We start from the raw sequence: 26,082 nt of genomic DNA on the forward strand, positions 1-26,082 counted from the left end.
TAATTAGGTATGTAAAACAATTTCATTTTTACCATCAAGTCCATCGACATTAAGATACCTACTTGTCATATGGCAACTACATTTCGTGTAGCAAACGTGCCGGAAACAATCCCTTGATTACCCGGTAATTATGGGCTCCTGCACGGGAGGTTCTCCGGACACTGCGCACTGAATGGGATATGTCCGCAAACACTCGATGCACTACTGTACTGTGTCCACGTGTGCAGTGCACAATACACAATTACACAGGACTCACCGGCTCGACAATTATTCCTTTAGTCAAATATTTGCTAAAATCCTACAGTTGTAATTGTTTAGACATCCTGCAGATGAGAATTGTTTCGGGAAGAGTCAAATTTGTAATAGCTAAAAAGCTTATTCAATTTTCAATTTAATTGAAATAAGGAAAATACTGCCTTTTGCGTGAAAAGAATATCCTCAATTGTTTATTTTGCTTCATTTTAGTAATTACGGAGCGAATTTTATTTAGATTATAAAAATTGTACTGGAACACGACATAAAATTGGGAAACTGAATAACTCTACCGTCGCCATCCCTTAATCGTCATATCCGGAGATAGGGAAGCATAAAGTAATTTTAAAAATAGGGGAATATAGCCGGTAACGCCAGGGGGCGCCAAAATCGCTTGTTAGCCTGGCTCCGCGGGGCCCCGCAACAAACAAATAGATTATACCATACTTTTACCTATAAATATTGACATACATACACTACACTAATATAAGGCACACAATTGACTTAAATTTGTATGTGTAGGTAATAACTAATAACCATAGACTAGGAATCCTCCTAATAACTGTAGACTAACTAATAATAGGATATTGAAAGGTAACTAACATTACGTCGGTATTTAATTAAAGTACTACAGTAGGTATTTATTATAACTTATTTTGATACTGCTTCATTATTTTTTTTATTAAAGGAAAAGTCTCTTTTACTCTGTCTAGTAATAAAACAAGGCTGACTTTTTTTTATATTAAATGTTTTTTTTTTTTTAATTTTTGACCTTTGTATTAATACTAAATTATTCCAGCCTACGCTAACCTTTCCTGTAGAGCCTTAATTAACAAAAAATACCTGGGACTGGAAAACAGGAATACGAAGTTGACTCGAAGGCTAATTAAAATCTCGCCACTGTTTTTACTTTTATCAGTTAGCACCAACTGTGGAAAGTTTTGTAGGTACGGTTCACAAATAACACAGTTGTACTTACGCTTCGCCATACGGAACATAACCTACCCGCTACAGTCATAGTATTGTTTAAATGCGTGCTTTTCCTTCTATGGTCTTCTTCTCCTTGTCCTTTTCCCATTATTATTCGGCTCTCCTAGTTATGTTTCGCCAGGCTTCACGGTCCTGGGTCGTCTCAGGTGTGATTAGGGCTTCTTCCATATCCCTCTTCACTGTTGCTAGCCATGTCAGTCGGGGTCTTCCTCGTCGTGATTGTGTGGGGAACATATCTAGCACCTTACGTGTTTTTTCCTTCTACGGTAAAAAATAAATATTATTTGTCCGAAAGTGAATTAAATCTCATAAAATAATTTATCTCTAGAAATAGAAATTAGAAGGTACTCGTATCATCGTAAAAAAACATATACATATGGGTCTCTACATAAATCACGAAAACTCCCCGGACATCGAACGTTATGCAACTTTATATATTCAGTCTTGCAATTCTTTTGCCGTGAATCTCTCGTCTCTAAAATGCGCTTCAGTTCGCACCCGGATTCACCCCGTCACCTGTTTCACGACTCACAACTAACGTAAAGTTAGTCGAGATTCACGACTAAGTACAAGATGAAGCTGAAGTTGGACAAAAAGCATAGTTTTTCATCGGCGCGCCGTCTGCCCGCCGGCGGTCGATAGCTCTGCAACTAACAGTAAGCGAACTTTAAATGCAAAGTTTCGTCCAAAACGTGGACGGCGGCGGCGGTGGCCACTAATATTCAAATGGAATTGCGGCTGTGACTGTTATTTTCGACACCTGTGTAAAAAATATTTGTAAAAAACACATTTACCGCTATGGAAAAAAACAACTGCAACTGCTGCTACTCAAATTGGCTGGAAAGATATTAATTTTTATCTGATGGAAAAACCCATTCCAAACATTGTTTGATGAAAATGCCACCCTTGTTTACCGAATATTCAGCTATAGGATAGGTACTCTCGTTTGGCCATAAATTGTAATGTGAAGCAGCTATCGAAAGGATGTAGAGTAATTGAATTTGTATGCACAGTATGATACAAGCGAGTGAAATGTTACACGTTTTCGCTCCCCCGGCGCCCCCTAGCGGCTCGCACCTCGCACACGCTACTCAGATGACTGTCCCCAAATGATTTAGAGCTCAAATTAAACCTTCCAGGGCTTCCCGTTCCCATTATCGCAAAACGCCGCGTTTTTGGGGTACCGTAATTAAACCGCGAGAAACCCTTATAATTTCGTTAAATCCGGTCGTCTACAACCTCCAAGCACCTCTTTAGGGAGAAATAATTTTGTTAGGATTTTTTTTCGATTGACCTATCTTGATGCGGAAAATAGCGAAATTAGATTTACTTGCAATATACAAACGGATGTGACTTTGAAACTAGCCACAAAATGTAACAATGTTTCAACTTAAATACTCAAAATCGTTTTGTGCTGTTAGTAAAGTTGAATTCAAAGTAAAAACTTTTTGGCCCGCTGAAGTAATTACTCGACTAAAGTTCCGAAGTTGTAAATTACTCTGAAGTACGCATGGCACGGCTTTGCTCGGTCCTACTCCAACGGAACACATCGTCCCCAAGAGTTGAAAAGTTCAATATTGACTCGCAAAATTGCTTTAAGCCGCGCTGCAGCCGATAATAGTTAAAGCTCATTGGGAATGTCAACCTTAGAGCTTGTCGTTGAAGAGTGGAATTAGCCTTGCCAGCCGCCGGGCGAGGTGTTGTTACAGCCGGCTGCCCTTATTGGCTTGTCCTCAAAGCTTCCTTCCGCGACCGAAGGAAGACGAATGATTTTTCCGATAAAAGTCGACCATCCAACAATAACATTATAGATCCGTGACAGAAATCGTATTGCGACAACAATTACCTTGGGGTAGATTGTGAACGGATTGTTATGGAAGGTTGCCGTATAGCATGGACATTTCTTTTATAAATCAACAATGTAATTGAAAGACATAGGAGCGATTTTTTCTTCTACAGTTTAGTTTTCAGTTACATTGTTGCTCTGTAGAAAAATCTGCAAGATAGCTTTTAGGATTGGAAAAATATGAACTTTAGTTAAAATGGAACCGCTAAGAAGTTTTAATTTATATTATATAATATAATTACGCTTTAAGTGTTCTAGCACACCACTAGTAAAAAAACGTCTACCACATTGAGATCTACAGGGTTGGGCAGATTAAGTGTCCTAGTTTTGTACTGCCATTTTACTTAAATATAGCGCAACTTTTTTTAACTATTTTATTTTTTATTAATCGAGAATTTATGCGTCTTTATGATTTCTAGACGTCAGCTTGATATCTATTGTTTTTATATTGTTATCAACATGGACGCGGAACGCTAGCTCGTTGTAAATTTATACAAGCAAAAATTCCGAACGTACAAGATATCATTTTTTCCGACGAAAAGATGTTTCAATTGCAAGATAGCCACAATCAACAAAATTATCACGTTTACGGTGCTTCATTAAGGGATATTCCAGTAGACAAATTAGCCGTACAGCGGTTTCAAAGCGTTCGTCGGCTGTCATGGTATGGGGTGCCATATCACCTAGGGGCAAACTACCACTGCTGTTCATTGACCGGGGAGTAAAAATTAACTACGACTATTATATTCAGAACGTGTTGCAGGGTCATATGCTAGAAAATATCCGAAAGTTGTTTGGGGATGACTATTATTGCTTTCAACAAGACAGTGCCCCGTCTCACAAAGCTGAACGTACACAAGATTGGTGTCGAACAAATTTGACAGATTTTATACCGTGGCAAGAATGGCTTGCATCTTTACCAGACTTGAATCCGTTGGACTTTTCTATATGGGGATACATGCTCAGCAGGATTGGCAGCACACAGGGAATGAATTTAAATTCATTCAATCATCGGTTGGTCAAGATATGTGACGATATACCAGATGAGGTAGTGCGTGCCGCGTGCAACTCATTCTATGGTAGAATGCGTAAAGTTATACAGGTTAAAGGAGAGCGATTTGAGCTGATGAATTAATTTTGTAAATATAGAGTATGCTTAAAATAAAAACAAGTTTAATATTCCGATTTGAAGCTTTGTTTTAATTTTATGGTTATTTAAAACTAGGACACTTAATCTGCCCAACCCTGTAAACGACTCATTGATCACCATACTGATACCAAATTCGTTACTCAAATGTTAAGTATTCTCGTGTGAATTATTCTCCATTAACACAATAGTAGAGATTCTGTGGTTTTAGTTTGACTAGTCGAATCGGTCCCCAGGTACACTGCAGTTCTGGGATAACGTGCGAAATCGCACCAAACCAAGTTGGTCTGCTTAATTTATCAGTGTGGAGATGTTATCCTCGCCCGCCATGCAGGTGCAGTGTCGAAATTCGCTTAAGTTGTTGGTTATTAACAAACTTGCTCCTGTTTTCGCGTGTGCTCGTGGATAATTAATGGGACCAAGTTTAACGAAACTACTGGAGCAACTTAACAGCATTGTTATAAAAAATATTGCAAGTCACTGATTATCAAACGTTCCTAATGTAAAGACGAGGGCTCGGTCTGTGTGTGTGTTAGTCTTACACTGTCAGATAATACTAGCATATAAATATTACCCTATAAATGTATACAGTTTTTAATTATTTCACTCGCCATAAAAGTAAAATATACTAATATGGTCACAAAGAAAGACGTACAGATGTATCTTCAAAAGCGGAGCAAACTTTCCCTGGATTGTGGCTAAGCCGCTCCATTACATTGCCGTCACGTATCCGTGTCGGTCCATGACCAGTGTCACAATGGCCACCGTTTGATCGTCGCAGCTGGAGCGGCCGTAAGAAGCGATTACGGTATTCCTTATCAGATGTGGGATGATGGTCGAAGTTTCTCGCGGTCTTAATATGTTCGCTGTGTTATTGTTCTCTTCAAGGTTAGAACAAATGAAAGTCTGACTGCTAGATTTGGGAAATGTAACGATAACAAGTTCCAAAGTTTGTTACATATCAATCGTAAGTTTTATGTATTAAATTTGTTTATTATATTAGGGTAGGGACTGCGTATTAGGGTGTTTATACAATGCATCCAATAATAAATATGTAATTATCGTATAACACCATCGTGTTATATAAATTTACTTTCTTTCCCATTTGAATTTAATGGGGGGCTGTGCATAGTCGCTTGGTTAACAAAGATATATTTTCGCATAGACGTTTGCCATTCTTCAAGGAATTTCCGTGATCTTTCAGACACAAACTTAATATAGCTATATACTTTAAGCAGTTACTGTCTATGTATACATACTCATGCATTTGAAGTACCTATCGATACCAATAAGCAGAGGTCGGACAAATCATCGCAAAACCATCAAAAATCATTTATATCTCAAAATAGGACAAGATTTTTTAAACTCATATTATGTACACAGTATCTTTATAAAATTTCCAGATTATACTCAAAAACTGCAGTTCAAAATTGTTATAAAAATTGTATCATGTGTACATACATATTTATTTTTACGATAAATTGTCCGAACTCTGCCAATAAGTAAAACGTACCTAATCCACAATATAGGTAACTATGTATTATTTATTATATTGTGATATAAAAATATTGTCGTAGCAATAATAATATGAAATACGTATTCGTTAAAATCTAGGAGCTAGATTAATGGCAACACAGCGAGGCAACTGCGGGCTCGAACTAATTGGACAAGTTTGTGCACTAAAACCGACCGAACACCGGTCGCTGAGGTTCTTTCAACTGCTCACAACTTTCTTCCATTGTAGTTTTACCCATTAACACTAATCTGTAAATAAAATTTAAAATAGCTTAATTGCCCATTTTATATAAAACAATGTAGCGAAAAAGGTATGTCAGGATCGTAGCAAGTGGAAATTCGTGGTTCTTGCCTACACCTCCGGGAAATAGGATTGTTTTATATTTATGTAATGTAGGTACCTGTTTGTCTCTGTGTAGACAGCAGTACCTACGTATGTAAAAGCAATACGACCAAGGTATTAAATTCAATATGTTCTAACACAACTTTATTGTTAAGATAATTAGATCGTGTACAGGTTATTTTGAACACCTCACCGGCTTTCCTCATCTGCTACTGAATGTCTAATAATTAGCTTAATCTGAACTGTGAAACTTCCAATTTTGTTGGAATCGGTTAAAATAAGCGCAAGTGAGTACGGCGCGTTAGTTTCGTGGTTAAATTTAGGTACTCGTGCGTTTGTCAAAGTTTTACTAGCCCTAACCAGCCAATGACTGTAATTAGGTCTTTAAAAGAGTGAGAAATAAAACTTGCGACAACAGTCAATGCCGAAATTCATAATATTTTGGAAACTTTCGTTTGTTAAATGTGTAAAAACTCATTTCAGTTACTGCATGAAACGAGTGACCCACGCATTTGACCGAGTTTTGAAAAAGCGTAAACTCGTAGCGTATTTTAATGAGTAGCCCGTGTTATAAGCACGCTAGGTGGAAGGACGTGTGCACAGTTAATGTATTACTGCAGTATTTTAACACGTTCTTGGAAAACATGCAAAACACGGAAATAATAATGTAAGTATAAAAGCTTTAAACTGTAGGTTCAAAAACTACGATTGGACATGAAACATTAAAATCGAAATTCATTTATCTGGCTGAGGTTAGATACAGTTTGTATCAGAACGAAAGGCAAAGAAAGAGACCCATAGGAAATTTCAACATCAGACCAGCAAAATGTATGCAACATCCAATTTTTTTTCCACGTTTTCGGGGTTGGTCCCATAGTAAAAGTTGCTCGGTATGACCTAAACATTAATGGGTCTCTTTCTTTGCCTTTCGTTCTGATACATACTGTATATAGCTCTTATATAACTTATGGTTCATTATGTTTTGCCATATGACACGCAAATACTAGAAAACAACAGTGTACTAACCTACCTATCTGAACTAACCTGCTATATGCTACGGCGTAGCGCTACGTAATAAGAATACTGCCCTGTATTGTAACCATAGTAATATGTACCTAATGTTGAAGTTACTATGTATTAGGAACTAGTTATGAGGTCATCTTCGTATATTCATCTCCATAATTTTGCCCATGTCTCTATATGTACCCTATTTACTTTTAAAGATCCATCCAGTACTACGAGTATACATACATCGAACAGTTTCAGTAGGTTATTTAACTTCGCAATATGTACACACTACACAATTCAATGGGTTGATAGACGGTGTAGTCATGATACTGTATGTGGTATTTTCGCTAGAGTGTAAGGTTCGTAAGGTTGTGCGTGCGCGGGGTGAACGGCCGCGGGCGCGCTGCACTTCCGACTCGCTGCTCTCATTTCCGCATAAACAGAACCCGGAGATGTAGGCCTGTTACGAATAATCGCTAACACTGGGCGAGCAAAATATACTATTGTTTTTCAAATTGCGAAGTTGAAGCATTATTTAACATATGTGCCAATTTGAGTAACCCTGACTTAATCTTATCCAGTATGAGTATGCCTACTTAAATGTTTTAAAATTCGAAATACAGGTTGAAATTTTAACCACCGTTCATACTCTACGTAGTGAATTTATATGTCACACTGAACAACTTTTACCAATATTGCCAATGCCGAAACGGTGGTTAATATTTCACCCTCTATAATATTTTGCTCTGATAAGCTATGTAAATGTCAAAAGAATATGAATAGAAACAAATATACAATAAAACGTTATTGTGAATGTGAATGAATTGAATGCTAAAATATATGTATTAGGAACAAAAGGTTTTGTTACAATTGCTTTTTGGGAATACCTAATTTATTTATTTTTATTTTTTATTTTTATTTATTTAACAATATATTTACACGGCATTACAGACAAGCCAATACACCGAGAAATTAGACATTGCAACACACACAGTATACAAACACATGAAACATATAAGGAGACATTAAACATAAATGCTGGACAGCCTGTCATCCATCATCTCGCAGAACTTCAGACATTCACGGCACACAGTCGCCCATCTCCAAGCAAACAAGTCACATTCAGGTGCCGATGTCAGGAGCGCATTGAGCAGCGTCAGCGCACGATAGAGCGGCGAATTCCTATGCGACTAATATACTGAGCTGAATTTTCCTCTTTAAAATAAAATAAGAACAACCTAAAACGAGCGGTGTGTGTAATCTGCTTCAAACACATTTAAAAACTTCACCAACAGTTAAACTAGCAGACTAAAGTTCAGGAAACTAATCAATGAAACCCAACCATTTAAGAGTGGCAACGCAATTTGAAGACTCCTTAAAAGTTTGAAAGCGGAGGAGTGTGGGTGAAAAAAACAAAAGCACGCGCCAGCCGCGCCACGGCACTCTTGCTGAGTGCTCTGCTTTGTGGCGGGCTGGCGGGACAATACGTACGTACCTACTGCGTAAGTACAGCTACGCGTACAGCGTACGTCCGCGTACGCGCTGTTGTCTGTCACTCAATCAAGCAAAAACTCGCTCCGGCTCTAGCGCCTTTTACGTCTTTGTCACTGTCACTTTCTCAGATTCTTATTAGTTACGTTCCTTAAGAGGCTTGAGGCTTATTAGCACATAAAGACACTGTATGTTTCTCTTATTGTATCATACGAAGGGAAATTTGACTCATTTCGAAGACAGATGTTCAATCGGCGACTTATTTCGTCGCAATGTAGCCAATTTGTGATACATTTGTATGTGGTAAATTTTGATACATTTTATGACACACACCAAGGCTATCTATAATCAATTAGAAATTGAGCACAAAAGCAATTAACGTAAATATTGTATGTTCTTTATACTAGCTCAGGAAACGCCATTGTACCTACCATCCTTCAAAAGTAGTCTGATCTGTTATCTAATAGAAAAATAATGATTGAATGGTTCCTTATCACCGGATCTTTGGTCCTCGTGCATGAGGGGATCATTAGGAGGTGCGCTAATGAACACGGTCGAGCACCGAGATCGCTGCGGGAGACAAGCGTTGCCCGGACACTCGAATTATTGGCTTTTCCTCACCGCCAAATCATTAATCTCGTAAATCAGTCGTGGATATACGGTCGAAGTTAATATTGGAAAAAGTTGGGCTTCTAAATTCTTTGAAAATATGTAAATAAAGATGTTCAAGAGATACCATTAAATATGTAGTACATAAATACAAAACACACTGAGGGGAGTTTTTACGTTTGTTTTTTAATCGCGTCAAATCCGCTGGGGATTTACTGAAATAAGACACACTGATATTTTGTAACAAAACACTTGTTAAGTTTTTATTAGGAGTGCTTTGAGGATTAATTTAATAGTATAGGTATACTTGTAGTCATTACAATACACTATTTCACTATTATATAATCTGTGACCATACAGGCATATGAGGCATACATACATCCTTGCTAACCTTGATTTTAAAACAAGACCGAAGTGATCCCATAAATGTTCCGTGAACAAAGTTTTGTACGGAACACTAAAAATAACAAAAATTAAGTTTTTTTCAACCACATCGGTATGTACCAAACAAGAATACGTCTCCAACATCCGCGTTCCTGGTCCTAAAAGTTAATGATTTTTCAAGTTGAGAACTTTGTTTCTTATTAGAATATCATCAATTCATCACTATCAACCATTTCATTGTCACCTAAAAACTGAACAAAAATTATGATGAAACGCGTGATAAAACGCGTTTTGGGTCAAACAGATCTATGTGTTCGCGTCTTTCCTGTAGACATACACAAAAGTTAAGTTTATTTTTTTATTTAGAGAACTATGATAAAATCATTACCTATATACATGCCCACAAGCTGTTAACTATTGCCCACAGGAGAGAGGAGAGAGAGAGAGAGAGGAGAAACTAGTTTGTTCGCGCGAACTGTACATTTTTCTCTCCTGTGGGCCATAGTTAACAGCTTGTGGGCATGTAGGTAATGATTTTATCATAGTTCTCTAAATAAAAGGAGGACCTTTTCACGTGGATAATGGTTAAATAATAAAATTAACCTTTATAGGCCTTAACTTTTGTGTATGTCTACAGGAAAGACGCGAACACAGAGATCTGTTTGACCCTTTTACGTTCGAGGTTCGAGACATCACGTCTTCTGCGAACTATTTTCATTTCCGCAGTGTCGTTAACACCGTAAAATGATCAGTTTGTCGGTTTACCGAGCAGCCGAGCGCGGCCCCGCGAGAGCTTATCGAGGAGCATGCCCCTCGCTCAACAGGGTCGCTTTGTGCCGTCCACTACAACCACTTTGTAGCGAAGATATGCCTTCAAAAATAATGAATTCTCTTAGAAACGCTACCCCAGCAGTAACATACATTATTGAAATGGGTACCTTAAATTTTAACTATTTAAAATAAATAAAAATAAAAAATAAAAATAAATAAAAGTAATAAGTAAATATTTCATGAAGTCTCATGATATCGATCGTAGAGTTAAAATGTATGTTTTTAAGATTTCTTTTTCATTGGACGTCATTTCAACATTTTTACTTACCGGGATCCAAATTGTTAACAAAATATTGCTTTCAGAGCATCGTTATTCTTGCTTAATAAGTAAATGTTATCAGTTATTCCATTTTAACGCTTCCTCAAAGCTTCCCTTTCAAACCCACGCGTTAACCTTTGAAAATGTTCCTATTTTCCGCGAAGTTCCAGATCAACAGTCAAAATGTCAGTAGGTAAAAGTCAGAAATTAATGGATTAATTCGGAAACTTTGTTCATAAGTAGGTACTTACTTATGTAATTAGGGTAAGTAACTCACATCACATGTACCTACAAATAAAATGTTTTAGGTACCTACTTAATTGTGACGTTTTCACACAGTGCTTCTTATTTTTTTTTCCTACACCTACCTTTATAAATAAATAAAATAAATGAGATACCCTAATACCTACGTTATAACACTACCACTAATGTGGTAATAACAACAACAACTAACAAAAAAAACATAAAAATATGCAGGTACTAGCGTTTGCCCGCGACTTAATCCGCTTATCTATAGTAGCGCTTTTTACCCGGTTAGTGGATGATTTTGGAGGCAAAATCGTGCGAGATCCTAGTATGCGTGATTGACTAACAAATATCAACTCGTACAAAATTTAGATTTTTAAATAATATATGATATTAGGGCATTTCTATTTCAAGTTGTACCCACAACTTGCATTTTAGATTTTTATACTTTTTCCACTCAGAATCACGAGCTCTTTCGATAGAAATAGAAACAGTTCAGAAGCGAATGAGCCACTTGACTGGAATGATGTGACTATATCGTTATCCTCTAATTCGGTTCTAATGGTGCAGTTAAGGAAGTGTTCTCCAGCCAGAGCGCCCTCGTCAAGGAAATGAGTTCAATTTACCATTATCTCGGGACATATCCTGATGCGGCTGCCAAGGAATCGTCTTAGGATGAACATTTTACTTATTGGTATTAAATTGGAATCGTATTGGTTCTCGTGAAAAATACGTGCTAGCACTTTATCAGACTGAAGCTGAATTATATTCGGTTGCTTGATTTAGCTTTTCCGTTTTAAGAATGACTCGCCACTAGGGAATGCAAATCGGTTATAACCGTAGCCGAAATAACCGGTTATAACCGATTATTTTGTCAAAATTTCATAACCGAATATTGGAAACTCGAATAACCGGTTACGGTTATTTATTTATGACTTAAATTCCATGTTTTTATCATCTAAAGACTACAAAATCCTGCCTTTTTGGCTGTGACGCCTGTGTTATTTATTTATGACTTAAATTCTATGTTTTTATCATCTTATGACTACAAAATCCTGCCTTTTTTGGCTGTGACGCCTGTGACTATATTTTTGTTGAAAATAACCGTAACCTATTATAACTGATATTCGGTTATTTTTCGGGCATAACCGTAACCGAAACCGGTTATGAAGTTCGGTTATTGCATTCCCTACTCGCCACGCCACTTAGAAAATGGATCGTATTTCTTTTTCAGAGAGACAATGTAGATATTTCATAGCCTGATTATTCCATTATTTATACTATTCAAATGACTTTTACTAGGTACCTACTTTCTTCGTTCGTAAGTAGTTTCATAGCACCTTAAATTGTCTTCTAACTTAGGTATAGGTAGGTAAGCTTTATTCGTAGAGGCTCGAGGTTAAATGTGAAAAATATAACAATTTATTCCTAAATTTCGTCGTGGTATTATTTCACAGAATAAAGATTTCAACTACGTACAAAAAATTCGTCGTTGACCTTTACTTGGTTACGCTATTATATTGTCCTATGCCCTTACAATACTTATTTTATTACTTAGGTACCTATAATAATAATACAGATATGACTACATGACATTAAAGCTCTCCAAAGGCCTCTACGTGTTAGATCTATATCCCCACGCAAGACTATCAAAAGACCAGGATTTATAAGCCCGTGAAATCCAAAATAAAAATACTATAAATTATAATACATACACGTATTATTTCTTATAAATGGGTCAAACAGATCACTGTGTTATGTCTTTCCTGTAGACGTACACAAAAGTTAAGGGCTATAAAGGTTAATTTTCTTATTTAACCATTATCCACGTGAAAAGATCCTCCTTTTATTTAGAGAACCATGATAAAATCATTGCTTACATACTGTTAACTATTGCCCACAGGAGAGAAAAATGTACTGTTCGCGATAACACACTAGTTTTCTCTCCTGTGGGCAATAGTTAACAGCTTGTGGGCATGTAAGTAATGATTTTATCATAGTTCTTTAAATAAAAGGAGGACCTTTTCACGTGGATAAGGGTTAAATAAGAAAATTAACCTTTATAGCCCTTAACTCTTGTGAATGTCTACAGGAAAGACATAACACAGTGATCTGTTTGACCCAAATGTTGTATTTTTTATCCATGTGTAATCTGTGAACAAACAGTAGGTAGAAGTAAAATCTTGAAAAGAAGGCTCTTCATAAACTATAGCATTTGTACCTACCTCTCGTTTTAAACTGTCTTATCTATTTTTCAATCCGTTACGGCGCTCAAAGCGATGAATTACATGCATTATATGCACAAGTATTAAGCCTTAACTTCAGATTTAACATTACTAAAGGCATGTGACTTTTGTGTTGTTTGTACTGTACTGTACACAAAAGGAATATGGAAATACATAGTTGATAATGATATTGAGTGACGATATAAAATCCTTATACGATGGGAATTGGGATTAAGTCGTAAATATTCGTATTGACTGTTGTCGTTTTCGTTATTTGTGTTGTCGTATTGAACGTATACGTATTGAAAATTGAAATCGACACGATATGACGTGACAGATAGCACATAGTCAGCGTCATATAGTAGGTAGCATTCAAAGTAGGTATTCAAATAGTTCAATAGGTACACCATATGATATGTATTAGTGTACCGAACTATTTGAATACTTTGGCTATCTACTATACGACGCTGACTGTACATGAGTAATTGAGTACCTATACTATTTGTAAAAGCAAATACATGTAATAAATAACGCTCCTCATTGGAGTATTGCCGCCATCTCACGTCAGGCGCACTTAAAAAATTTACACGTGCCTACATATTGCCAAAGTACATTTTGAAACCGGCGTACTAGTTACCATTTTCTAAATATAAACGTTTTTGTTTCCAGAGGGTGCGATGACGTGCAGCGATCGCTGGAGCTGCTGGACCAGGTGCTGAGCGAGTACGACGAGGGCGAGCCGCGGTCGCTGGAGGCGCGCGCGTCCGCCACGGCGGCGCCTGCCACGCCGGCGACGCCTGCGACGCCCGCCACCGACGACGACTCGCCGCTTGCGGGACACACCTCTGAGGACGATGGATACATGAGCATGAACGGGAGAAGGTGATTATCTCATTGTTATGTAATCAGCTGTGTCCACCGTTGACAACAATTAGTTGTTCCCTTTATGTCCAGGAGGTATGTACCTCCAAAGATGACGGACATATGGGAGCATGAACGGGAGAAAATGATTATCTTCTTTTTTTCGTTCGCCGATCAAGACGACTCGTGACTTCTTGTAAATTAATTTTGATCACAGACTTCCGATAATAGTCGATAATTTGCCTGTTCATCTACCTACATCCACAACCAGACTCCTTCGGCACGATACTATCTGAGCATGATAGGTAGATGCACTATACACACAGCCGCAAAATTGGATGGCCAACATGAACCTCAACGAGAAAACGTGATTGTTATTTGTCTTATCAGCTTCGGTATACTTTTGCACACACAAACTTGCGACAGACAGTGCATGAACATGAATGGAAAGGGGTAAATACCTATTATATTCATAACTAACTTGCACCAACTATTTCGGACATTAATCCGGATGACGGCCAGACGTCTAGCAATGACCGTCCTTTACATCTTATTTATCTACAGTGGTGTAAAAACGTTCATGTAGGTATAAAATAAAAGAGAAGAGCTCTTGTAAAGTTTGTTGTAAGAAGGAGTAGCTAACTTGCCTAGAGTTGTTCTGATTAGAAGGTAACTCGGCCCTGCGGCGCGGGCGGCCTAAGCCGGTGTATGAAGTGCCCTTAGCCCTGTTGCATTCCCCTTTCATAGCCAGAAGTCCCAGTCCCTAAGCGCTTGCCCTCTTTCACTGCAAAGGCCAGTACAGGGCCAACAGCAATTATCCTCACAAAAACTCAATGGCGAGGTAATTAGCGAGCTTTTACACCGTTCAAAGCCGGTAACGGTATTCGTGCGTGCCCGCCCTTTTGTTAAAATTAAAGTGCGTTCCATTAAAGGCTTGGCCACATACAGAGCGCGACGCAGCGCCGCGTCCACGCCGCGCGACCGCGGCACATGCTAACAGGTTACCGACGTCAAACAGACTGCGTCCCGCCGGTATCATGCCCCGCTTCTGTCGCGCCCCGCGCCGCGCGGCCCATTGCGTCCGCGCGGCGCGTGCGCAGCGCTGCGCCGAGCGAACGCGGCGGCCCGCCGCGTCGCGCAAGGTCACGTCAGTAGGATCGGACGTAGGCAGCGAGCGGTGCGCCGCGTTCCCGCGCGGCCGCGCCGCGTTCACGCGCGCCTTGAGGGCGTGTTGAGAGCGTGAGGCCGGCGCGATCGGCGCGCGCCCTGTTTGACCAGGCTTCGCGTCGGCATCACGCGGCGCGGACGCGGCGCTGCGTCGCGCTCTGTGTGTGGCCAAGCCTTTAGCCATATGTAACGCCCGCGCTGCACCGTGCGACCGGCAATAGCGGTGAATCACGTTCAAATAGCTCAGATAAGATAGGTACCTGGTAATCCTGTGGGGCTAGTTAATCGGGAATATTAAATTGTGTTTCATTCATAAAACGTGCATTAGCGTTTTGGTGCTTTCTGGAATAACCTTACCACAGATTCAGTAGACTATTTTGGAAAAACCCTGCAGCGACATCTGACGCCGTGAGAATTTAGTGCCATCTAGTTTCAACTGATTAAAACTATTAAGTTACCTTTAACGGTTATGATAAAGTTACCGCTGCCAAGAGCCACGAGATGTCGGTAGCATTAACAAAATACTAGACAAACCACAAAACAATAGGGTAAATAATAGATTTGGCCATTTAGATTCCTATAAAAAATGAATTCTCCCGCAAAATGTGGCGAATGCCACAAGAGAATATCGAGCAGGCACTCACTTGACTGTTCGTCATGCAGTCTCAGGTACTGCCTAAATTGCCTGGAACGTATCGGAGTTGGTAGAAAACGATATACCTTAATGACCGTTAACAATAAGAAAAGCTGGAAGTGCAGAAGTTGCTGCGAAAAACCTAAACAATCAAGTACTCCACTGCCCAGCCCAACACTGCTGGATTCTCATGTACTATCCAAAATCGATACATCAGATGACACATTTTTTTCGCCTAACAAGCCGTCAAACTCCTGCTCAACTCTAACAAACAATGTAGATTGTTTAAATGGCACTGTGAACTACTCCACTGAGTACATCGAGATGCAAAATACTATGGCTATGGCTCAACTTAAGTTGCAAGTAAAAACCATGCAAATTGAACTAGATATCTTTAAATTAGAAAAACACGAACTGCTGCAAAAGAACGAGCGGCTTTCGACAGAAATCAAGAGCTTGAAAAATATATTCCAGAAATCAGGTATCGAAAGTAGCAATGATGCAATAAGAACAAATAAAAAAAGACATTCATCATTTCATCCAGTAGCGCGATCAATGCCTTCTTCACCAAGTAAGGTCTCAAATGCTGATCTTAATTATAATAAAAGAATGCTAGACTTACAGCAAGACATAACACAATTGGAGAGCCAACTTCAACAAGCAAGAAAAGCAAATAATGAGTTGATGTGTCGTTTAGACAACCTCACACAGCAACTACAGATACCAGAACCGACGGATACAGCCCTAGAAAATAATACAACTTACACAACTGCAACGACTAGGAAAATCTGCGTCATTAGTGGAAATAGCGAGAAGCATACGCGAAGTTTAATAACGACAAACTTTTATGCAGAACAAGCCTGCCATTATATCATAAACGGAGGAAACATCAACGCATTACTTAACAGACTAGAAAATAAATTAACAGACTTCACACGGAATGACTACTGCATATTATTCATAGGCGAATCGGATTTTGAAACTACACAGAACTACACATGTATAATTGAAAAATTGAGAAACAAATTAGAAACCGTACAGCATACAAATATTATTGTATGCCTCCCTATATTTAAAATAAACAGATTTTCAAATATATTTAACAACCGCATTGAGGCATTCAATAATCTATTGTATCGGGACAATCTTGTATACCAGTATGCTTACATATTAGATAGCAATAAGAATTTGGAATATTCACAAGAAATGTTTTCGGTGGTCTCAGGAAAAGTAAATAAACGCGGAATAACAACAATAATAGCAAATCTGAATACACTTATTGCAGATATAGATTATATCGTGTCTAATCATCACAGCTCGAGAGAACATATTAAGGGAAAAAAGGTGTTAGTTACTGAAAACCTAATAGACGCACGCGTCACTAAACAAAATTCGAATCAAAACACGCAAGGGCTAAATAACAATGATTTTTTTCGTTCCTAAAGATCAGCGTGCAAATTTTGTATTACTTCATCAAAACATTGCCAGTATATTACAGAAAAGCGAAATACTAGAAATAACCTTGTCTGAGATGCGAGATGAGGGGAAAGACCCCGATGTAATTTGTTTTTCGGAAACATTTGTAAAAAAAGGATGTGAATCTAATATTAGGTTAAAAGGTTATAAATTAGCCTCTAATTTTTCAAGGAAAAAAAACAGGGGGGGTGTTTGTATTCTGACCAAAATAGGACTAGAATTTAGAGAATTATCGTTTATCAATAATCATGCACGTGAAAATAGTTTTGAATGTTGTGCAATCGAGATAACCCACAGTAAACTAATCATAATTGCCCTGTACCGTACCCCAAACTCAGATGTTAATATATTCTTTGAAGAACTGGACGAAATTTTAACCCACTTAACCAGAAAAAAAGATAAAAATATAGTGTTGACCGGGGACTTTAACATAAACACAATTATAAAAAATAAAATATCCACTCAACTCGACGATCTTATAAAATTGTATAATCTTAAGAGTCACATTTCTAAGCCTACTCGGTCAAATTCATGTATAGATCATGTTATCAGCAACATCGAAAACGCAGAAGGTGAACTTCTTTCGTTAGGGCTATCGGACCACGAAACAGCTCAAATCCTAAATATTCCAATCGAGAAAAAAGTTCTACAACCAAATGTAACATACATAACTAAAAGAGACTACAGCGCTTGTAACGTACGTAAATACCGCGAGTGTCTAAAATCGTTAACTTTTTCTGAAACGCTTAATTCATCAAACTTGAATGAGGCTTTTAATTCATTTCACGACATTATACGATTGTTTTACGACCTCTGTTTTCCTTTTATCAGGTGTAAAGTCTCAACCAATCATAAAACACAGAAATGGATATCAAGAGGTCTTAAACTAAGTTGTAAATTCAAACGCACCCTACGATTTCAATATTATAAAGACAAAACTCCAGAAAGTAGACTCAAATACAAGTCATACTCTAAAATACTAGCTAATTGTATAAATGCCTCGCAAAAATTACACAATCACAATTCTATACAGAAGTCTACGAGTAAAAGCAAAGCATGTTGGAAGATTATTAAAGACGACCCAAATCAACACCTTAAAAATAATCATATCACTGAAATAAATAAAGACGGTATTAGTATTGACAATCCTACTCAAATAGCACATGAATTTAATAATTACTTTATTCAACGAACAGGTAATAACACAAGTTCTACCATAAGAAACACTAATTCGAAATATATAAACAATACTATTTTCCTAACCCCTGTGAACCAAAATGAAATAAAAAGCATAATACAGTCACTCAAAAACACAAATTCTACAGGCTATGACGGAATATCTACCAAAATTTTAAAAGCTTGTGTTGAGGAATTAGTGCCTGTTATTACCCATCTAGTCAATTGGTCCTTTGAAGTGGGCTGCTTCCCAGATACTCTAAAGTTATCCATAATCACACCACTGTTCAAAAAAGGTGACAAATCCGCAATGACTAATTATCGACCAATAACGCTGATACCGATTATTTCCAAAATATTTGAACGGGCTATTCATACACGTATCATGTCTTTTCTAGAAAAATATCAAATACTTAAAAAAGAACAGAATGGATTCCAAAAAAATAAAAGCACCACACTTGCTACGTTCAATCTAATAAACGATGTTGTTCGAAGTATTGATAAAAAGAAGCCAACAGTTGTAGTGTTCTTTGACATGTCTATGGCATTCGATTTTGTGTCTCATGAGCTATTAATTCAAAAACTTCACAATCTTGGGATAAGAGGACCTACATTAGAATGGCTTAAATCGTACTTAGCAAACAGACGACAATGTGTTGAAATAGGAAGCTCTAAAGACTCAACTATAATCCGTTATAGATCCTCATACATGGAAAACAGCCTAGGAGTCCCACAAGGTAGTGTACTAGGACCACTACTTTTCTTAATTTATATTAATGACCTGCCAGATATCACTAAACACCAATGTACACTTTTTGCTGATGATATATCAATTTTAATTACATGTAAAGATGAAGAACAGTACAATACTGATATTAATAATACAATTAAAACAGTAATAGAATGGCTTAAATTCAATAATTTATCGGTTAACCTTAATAAAACTCAATACATCCAATTTCATAACGCACAAAATAAAGGTAAAAAGTTCAACGTCACTTATAATGAATCACAAATTAATGAAGTAGATACAGCAAAATTTTTAGGTATTACTGTTGATAAAAACTGTAATTGGAAAAACCAAGTGGATACAGTGTGTAAAAAACTTATCAAATTCGCATATGTTTTGAGAAGATTGCGTAGCATTTCAGCTTGGAGTACAATCCTGATGGCGTATCACGGATGTATTGCGTCAAATTTAAGGTATGGCCTTCTTTTATGGGGTAACTGCAGTGACATAAACAGGGCATTTATAGCACAAAAAAAATGTATAAGGGCAATGTGTGGGATAGCTCAACGGGATTCATGTAAACCGTTATTCGAAAAACATGAAATTTTGACACTACCTTGCATGTACATTTTCGAGGCAGCAGTTTTTGTAAAAAAATATCCAGATCTATTCAAAAAGGCCAAAGATGTATACAATAGAAACACGAGATATCCCAATAAACTTGTATTAGATTTTATTCCTAATAGTTCCCTTTTTATGAAAAATAGTTATTATTTATGTATGAAAATATTTAATGCCCTTCCGGAAAACATCAAACCCCTGCCTCTAAACCCATTTAAAGCACAACTATATCGTTGGCTCAAAAAACAGGTGTTTTACTCTGTAAGTGAGTTGTTCGATATGTAATAGGTACCTAGTATTAAGTAGAAATATTAGTTTTAAGTTAACAATGTACCTACCAAATAGATGAAGACTAATAGCTTTAAGATAATATTTGCATGCTTAACCAGCAAAATATGTTTCTGTACGGGAATATTTTTCCAATAACACCTTGTTATACCATATTTTATGCAAATAAAGAATTTTCATTTCATTTCATTTCAATAAAAATGACATGTTCGAACAAGCTAATTATGCGACTCAGACTTCTATTTATCAGTAAGTGATTTATTCAGACCGAATAGTCCATTATTTATCAAAGAATCCTTCTAAAAAATGATGTGTTGTTACAATTTCAGAGCGAAATTTGCCCTCGGGTTCCGTCCGACAGAGGAGCGCGAGGAGCCGTCGCCGCCCGACCCGCCGTCGCCGCGCTCGCCGCCGCCGCCCGAGGAGGCGCAGCGGATCATCTCGACCCTCCTGCCCAAGTAAACCGACTTTGCCATTCTTAAATGAACCCATTATCTTAAATTACATCTCAAAACTTCAAAGCAGCTTCGTTAAGTCCAGTCTAAACTTTGCACGAGTTGGGGAAGTTTGACAGGGTTATTCGCGGACGCCGGAGTGCTTCTACGGCAAGCATACAATTGCTAATAGTTTAGGTGCAATATTCCGCGTGCCTCTATCTAAAATTAAGTTCTGAGTGCAACTTTAGTGCTCCTGAGTAACTATTATAATAATGAAAATTCTGTTAACAAATCATATTAATACGTTTTGATGGTAATGCTAGCGTAATAAAACAATCATTTCAGTTACTTTCTAAGTTAAGTATTGGCTTGACTAAAAAATTAACTTGACTTAAATTATTAACTCTAATAGGATATTTTATTTCCTCACCCATTCTGCCTCGAAACACCAACGTCACCAACGTCTGCCTTATTTGTATTTTTTTTTATTCTTACATAAGTAATTAACGTATGTATATTGGCATTTGTTTCCAGAGTATCACCGGCCAACTCAGCAAAGCGAACGCCGTCAATAGAACAGCGCGGGGAGACCTTCGACTCCATCATCAGTGTCAACGGGATCACTACCGCCACGCAGACTACCTTTGTAAGTACCAGTGCATCTTTCATTAGTGCCTCCGGCGATCTCGGCTAGCGGACTGCGTTAGTGGAGCGGCGTGCGCCGGGGGAGACCTACGACTCAATATCATCAGCGTCAACGAGATCACGACTGCCACGTAGACAACGTTTCTAAGTAATAGTACGTCTTTTATTGAGTGCCTCCAGCGACGTAGGCAAACTGACGACGTCAGTGGAGCAGCGTGTGGCGGCGGAGGCTTTCGACTCCATCTCCACCTTCAGCGTTTAGGCAACCTTTGTAAACTGCTGCGTTGTATTCGTTATTTTTCAAGTATGTACCTATGTGTAAAAACTATTGTGTACTTACTGGAAACGGGAATGTAACTACAGCACATAATTCTTCCGAGTAGGTATTATACATAAAACTATTAGGTAACCTACGTTTCGAATTGAATTATCGTTTCGAATGATATCATTATATTAATTGAAAATATCATGTGTATTTTCCGTTTTCAGCCAAAAACAAGACATCAGCGACCATACGGGTGGGAGAAAGACAACGAAAGCAACGGCTTCCACCTGCAGCTGGCGCCGGCGCCGGTGGCGGCGTGCCGGTTCGCGTCGCTGCAGCACGGCGCGCGGCCGGCCGCCGACGCGGGCTGGCTGCCGCCGCGCGCGCCGCTCGCCTCGCCCGGCCTCGACAGCCCCCCGGTCTTCCCCTTCATGGGCTTCTCCGCCGAGTTCAGTGACAAACCCTACAACGAGCACCCCGTCACCATCTACCCCGGCCCCAACATACAGTACGGCCGCCAGTCCCACTCCCCCAGCAATGTTCAGAAAATATCGCCCTCGAATACCAAAAATCTGGACAGAAACAAACGCGACACCAGATCCGACGGGGAGATGTTGTCGCCGAGGAGCAGAGTGCCTCCGCGGACTCTCGCCGGTTCTATGGAGAGACATAGAGAAGTGTGTAGAGGATCCTCGGAGGAGATAATGGAGATCTGTAAGATGAGAGGTTCGAGCCGCAGCAACGATGAGGAGCACTTTTCGGATGACTCGCTGGAGGAGTCGTTCCCGCCCCCGCCGCCCGCCGCCACCACGCCTTCGAAACGCAATTCCATAGCTTGGGAAGTGTCTCTCGATGGTGATGATCCTCTACTCACTCCAGGGAGCACAAAGGTACGTAAAACGTATTGTGAATTTCTAAATATTAAATATGTTCAGTGATCTTTTTATTTATAATTATTAATTAATAAAACAATTTGTTAATTTATTTATTATTCTTGAGTGTATCTTGCTAAACAGTGAATTTCGCTCCCGCCCTTTGCATTTCTTAGCAGCTACGATCCAGATTTTTTGTGTTTGTTTTTATTCAAATTTACTTATCATACCTATATAAAATGTATTGTAATGTGGGTATTGTAAATTATTTTCGCAGGTTATAGGAAGACGAAGAAGAAAGTCAGGTGACCAATCACACTCGAGCACGAGTTCCATACCACAGCGAGTGGACGACGAGTGGGGCGAGGAGTACTGGCCGCCGCCGCCGCCGCCGTGCGAGCCGCGTGCCGAGCCCGTGTCGCCCGCCTCCGCCTCCGCCTCCGCCTCCGACGCCGACACCGACAGTCGCCGCGCTCAGGACCTAGCCTCCGGCACATACGTCATCCGAAAAGGCAAAAATCGAAAGCAGCTCCCGAGCTTTAACAAAAATACGAACGGCAAACCCGCCAACGCGAGCAGCTTACTTCAAAATCATAGTATCAATAGAAGTCTAGACACCGACAAATCCATGGACGGCTCGAGTATATCCATTAGCGGGTCGGGATCCGTCGGATCGTACAACTCTAGGCCGAGCTCGGATTTGAGCCTCCCGCAATCGCGATATAGCGTCGACTTGAATTCGAGATTGAGTCGCGAACTGAACACTCCCAATTCGAGATACAGCATCGACCTCTGCTACCCGAATTCGAGGCTGAGCAAGGAGATGACTTCCCCGAAGTCGAGACTCAGCTTAGATCTCAACAACGGCCAGGACCGGTACAACAACCAGGAATATTACGGCCACAGTCCCAAAAGTAGAAAAGTGCCGAGCGAGAGAAATGCACACTCGTCGAAGGGCAACATTGTCCAAAACAAACTATCACCGCAGAACAGGTTCACAGATTTTAAAAAGTATTCTTCGACGTTCGATAACATTCAGTCATTAATTAAGGAAGGCAAAGTAGAAGAAACCCCGCCGACGGAGTGTAACGAGACAGTGAACGAGCTGTCTACGGTACCTCCTAATATGGTACGAGTCGTTTCGTTGCCGACTCTGGGCGACGGTGAAGTCAGCGCGAGCCGCCAGGCTCTGATCACTACTGTCGAAGAGGAGGAAGAACGCGACCAGGAGAGCGGCGAACACGGCTCCAGCGGCGACACCTCACCCCTCAGAAAGATCGAGAACAACATTAGCGCTATACTTAGTCAAGGACGGGACCAAAAACATTTTACACCCTATATACCTAAAGACTGGAATATCCATAAGGATGAATACTGTGATGAAGTATCTAAAGATATATTAGAAAACAATTTCCGTTATAGTTCTAGAGAGAGACAGAAGCGACACGACATACAGAAATCTTCGAGTCACAACGAGATTCAGAATCAGCGATCGATAGACCGGCGCGACCGGTCGTCGGGGCGTAGGTCGAACAGCATGCACAAGTCCACGAGCGCCAAGGACGTGCCGGGCGGGCTGATCCGTCAGCCGTCGTCGTCGGACTCGGCCGTGTCGAGCGGCGGCGACTTCCCGCTGAACGTGCAGATCGTGGAGCACTCGTACCGGCACTACCCGCCGCCGCCGTCGCCGGCGCACGAGCTGGGCCCGCTGCCGCAGACGCCGGAGTCGCCCAAGTTCCCGCCGCTGCCGCCGTCGCCGGTGCAGGAGGTGGACGACGAGTACACGGAAATCATGCAGCCCGCGGACAAGCGGCACGTCAAGAAGGCCGATACTCTGCCGACACCTACGATGGAGTCCAGAAGAAGGTACGTACTTAATTAATTGTGTATAATTTAAATTATGTTTTGCGCTCATTTAGTCTATAGATGTTGATGTCATATCTGATAACTAATTGATGATGATGATCAATTAACTTTTAACTATATCTGTCGTGAAGAATGTAATCGTAATCTTTATAAGTACCTACCTACTATATCACAATAGAGAGATATTTTTTCTTTTCTATTTATCACAACGGTGGCAAAAAAGCGTAGGGACCGCCGGATCGCCACCTTAGACTTATGGACGATTATAACTCTATTGCATGTCAAGCACCTGACAGGATGTACAAGACTACTTAGGATGTAGGAATACTTTTTAAATAGAGATATACTGACGATTGGTGGACTACATGATTTTGCAATAAAGTTTACGAACTGTCAGTTAATTTAATGGTTCGCTTTTGAATTCCAGGCCGTCGGAGCCGCCCGCAGTCCCGCCGCACCGCGACACCACCAACAGCCTGAAGACGCGCTCCATGGAGGCCGGCTACAACAAGAACCGGCGCAGCAGCAACTTCAAGAACGGCTCCACGGACAGGAGAACGCTGCCAACAGGTAATGCGACAGGATTCATGCCTCGCTGTCACGGATCTGATTAGTGTCAGGCCGCATACCCATGTAAGAACCACCACAGCAGCAACTTCAAGATGGGCTCCACGGACAGGAGGACGCTGCCCTCAGGTAATGCGACAGGATGCATGCCTCGCTGTCACGGATCTGATTAGTGTCAGGCCGCATACCCATGTAAGAACCACCACAGCAGAAACTTCAAGATGGGCTCCACGGACAGGAGGACGCTGCCCTCAGGTAATGCGACAGAATTCATGCCTCGCTGTCACGGATCTGATTAGTGTCAGGCCGCATACCCATGAAGGATCCGGTCGGATAGGATGCATATCTTCGTGTCATTGTGCCAATGAGACGGCTGTAGCCTGCAGACGCGCTCCATGGATAATCAACAAGAATCGCCGCAGCAACAACTTCAAGAGCGGCTCCACAGACAGGAGGACGCTACCGACAAGTAATGCGATAGGATTCATGCCTCGCTGTCACACAATGTAGGATAAGATGCATATGGATAGGATGCATATGTTCGTGTTATTGTGCCCATGAGACGGCTGTGAACAGGCCGATAGAGCCGTATCAACAGCCTGAAGACGCGCTCCATGGAGGCCCAACGAGAACCGCAGCAACTTCAACAGCGGCTCTTCGGACAGAAGGTCGTTGCCGATAGGGTATATGACAGGATTTATGCTTCGCTGACGCTGAGCTGTAATAGGATCCGTGTGCGTTGGAAGTTCTGCCATCTAGTGACCCGAAATTTACAATTATTCTTGAATATTTTTACAATCTGTCTACAGCAATATAATAAGAATGCAACAGTGCAATTAAGTAGGTAATAGTACATTATTGTCGAGGCTCGGAAGTAGCTACTTGCAGGCTGAGGATTCGTTTTAAACGGACGACCTTGGGAGTCCGTTTAATTGAATCCGAAGCCAGCAAGTAGCCTTCCAGCCGAGTCATATATACAGTGGCGGATTTGCAGTCTTTGCCGCCCTAGGCCCCAGGCCTTGTAGCCGCCCCTCTCTGAGCATCACCCATCATATTGACTACATTTAGGTCAGGCAACGAAAAGGTATAGAGGGAAATGCTTGGGACACATTTTTAACTTAGTAACTTTATTTGGACTCTTTAGGAGGTGAACATATCAAAAGTCCCCTTGAGCGGGGGTAGGGGAGTTTGGTTTGAAGGTCACATTTTTCTGTTTTCCGCTTATTAGGTATATCTCAGAAACTATACGTCCTTGTGATATGATCATGGGAACATGGGTTTTGCGAAAAAAATAAGCAAATACTTACCTATTCATTTTAATTGACAGTTTT

At 40.0% G+C, this 26,082-nt stretch overlaps 1 protein-coding gene across 2 annotated transcripts in view; it reads left to right on the forward strand.

Annotated features, from left to right (window-relative positions):
• LOC134790652 (uncharacterized) overlaps nucleotides 1-26,082 on the forward strand; it is a 268,621-nt gene that overhangs the window by 201,837 nt on the left and 40,702 nt on the right. For both annotated transcript variants that reach the window (XM_063761523.1, XM_063761522.1), the window contains 6 exons: nucleotides 13,816-14,028; nucleotides 20,429-20,557; nucleotides 21,071-21,182; nucleotides 21,671-22,336; nucleotides 22,596-24,184; nucleotides 24,612-24,754. In XM_063761523.1, the coding sequence (XP_063617593.1) occupies nucleotides 13,816-14,028; nucleotides 20,429-20,557; nucleotides 21,071-21,182; nucleotides 21,671-22,336; nucleotides 22,596-24,184; nucleotides 24,612-24,754 (2,852 nt within the window). The remainder of the gene's footprint in view (nucleotides 1-13,815; nucleotides 14,029-20,428; nucleotides 20,558-21,070; nucleotides 21,183-21,670; nucleotides 22,337-22,595; nucleotides 24,185-24,611; nucleotides 24,755-26,082) is intronic.

The sequence above is a fragment of the Cydia splendana genome, chromosome 5 (assembly GCF_910591565.1).
Source record: "Cydia splendana chromosome 5, ilCydSple1.2, whole genome shotgun sequence".
Taxonomy (NCBI): Eukaryota; Metazoa; Arthropoda; class Insecta; order Lepidoptera; family Tortricidae; genus Cydia; species Cydia splendana.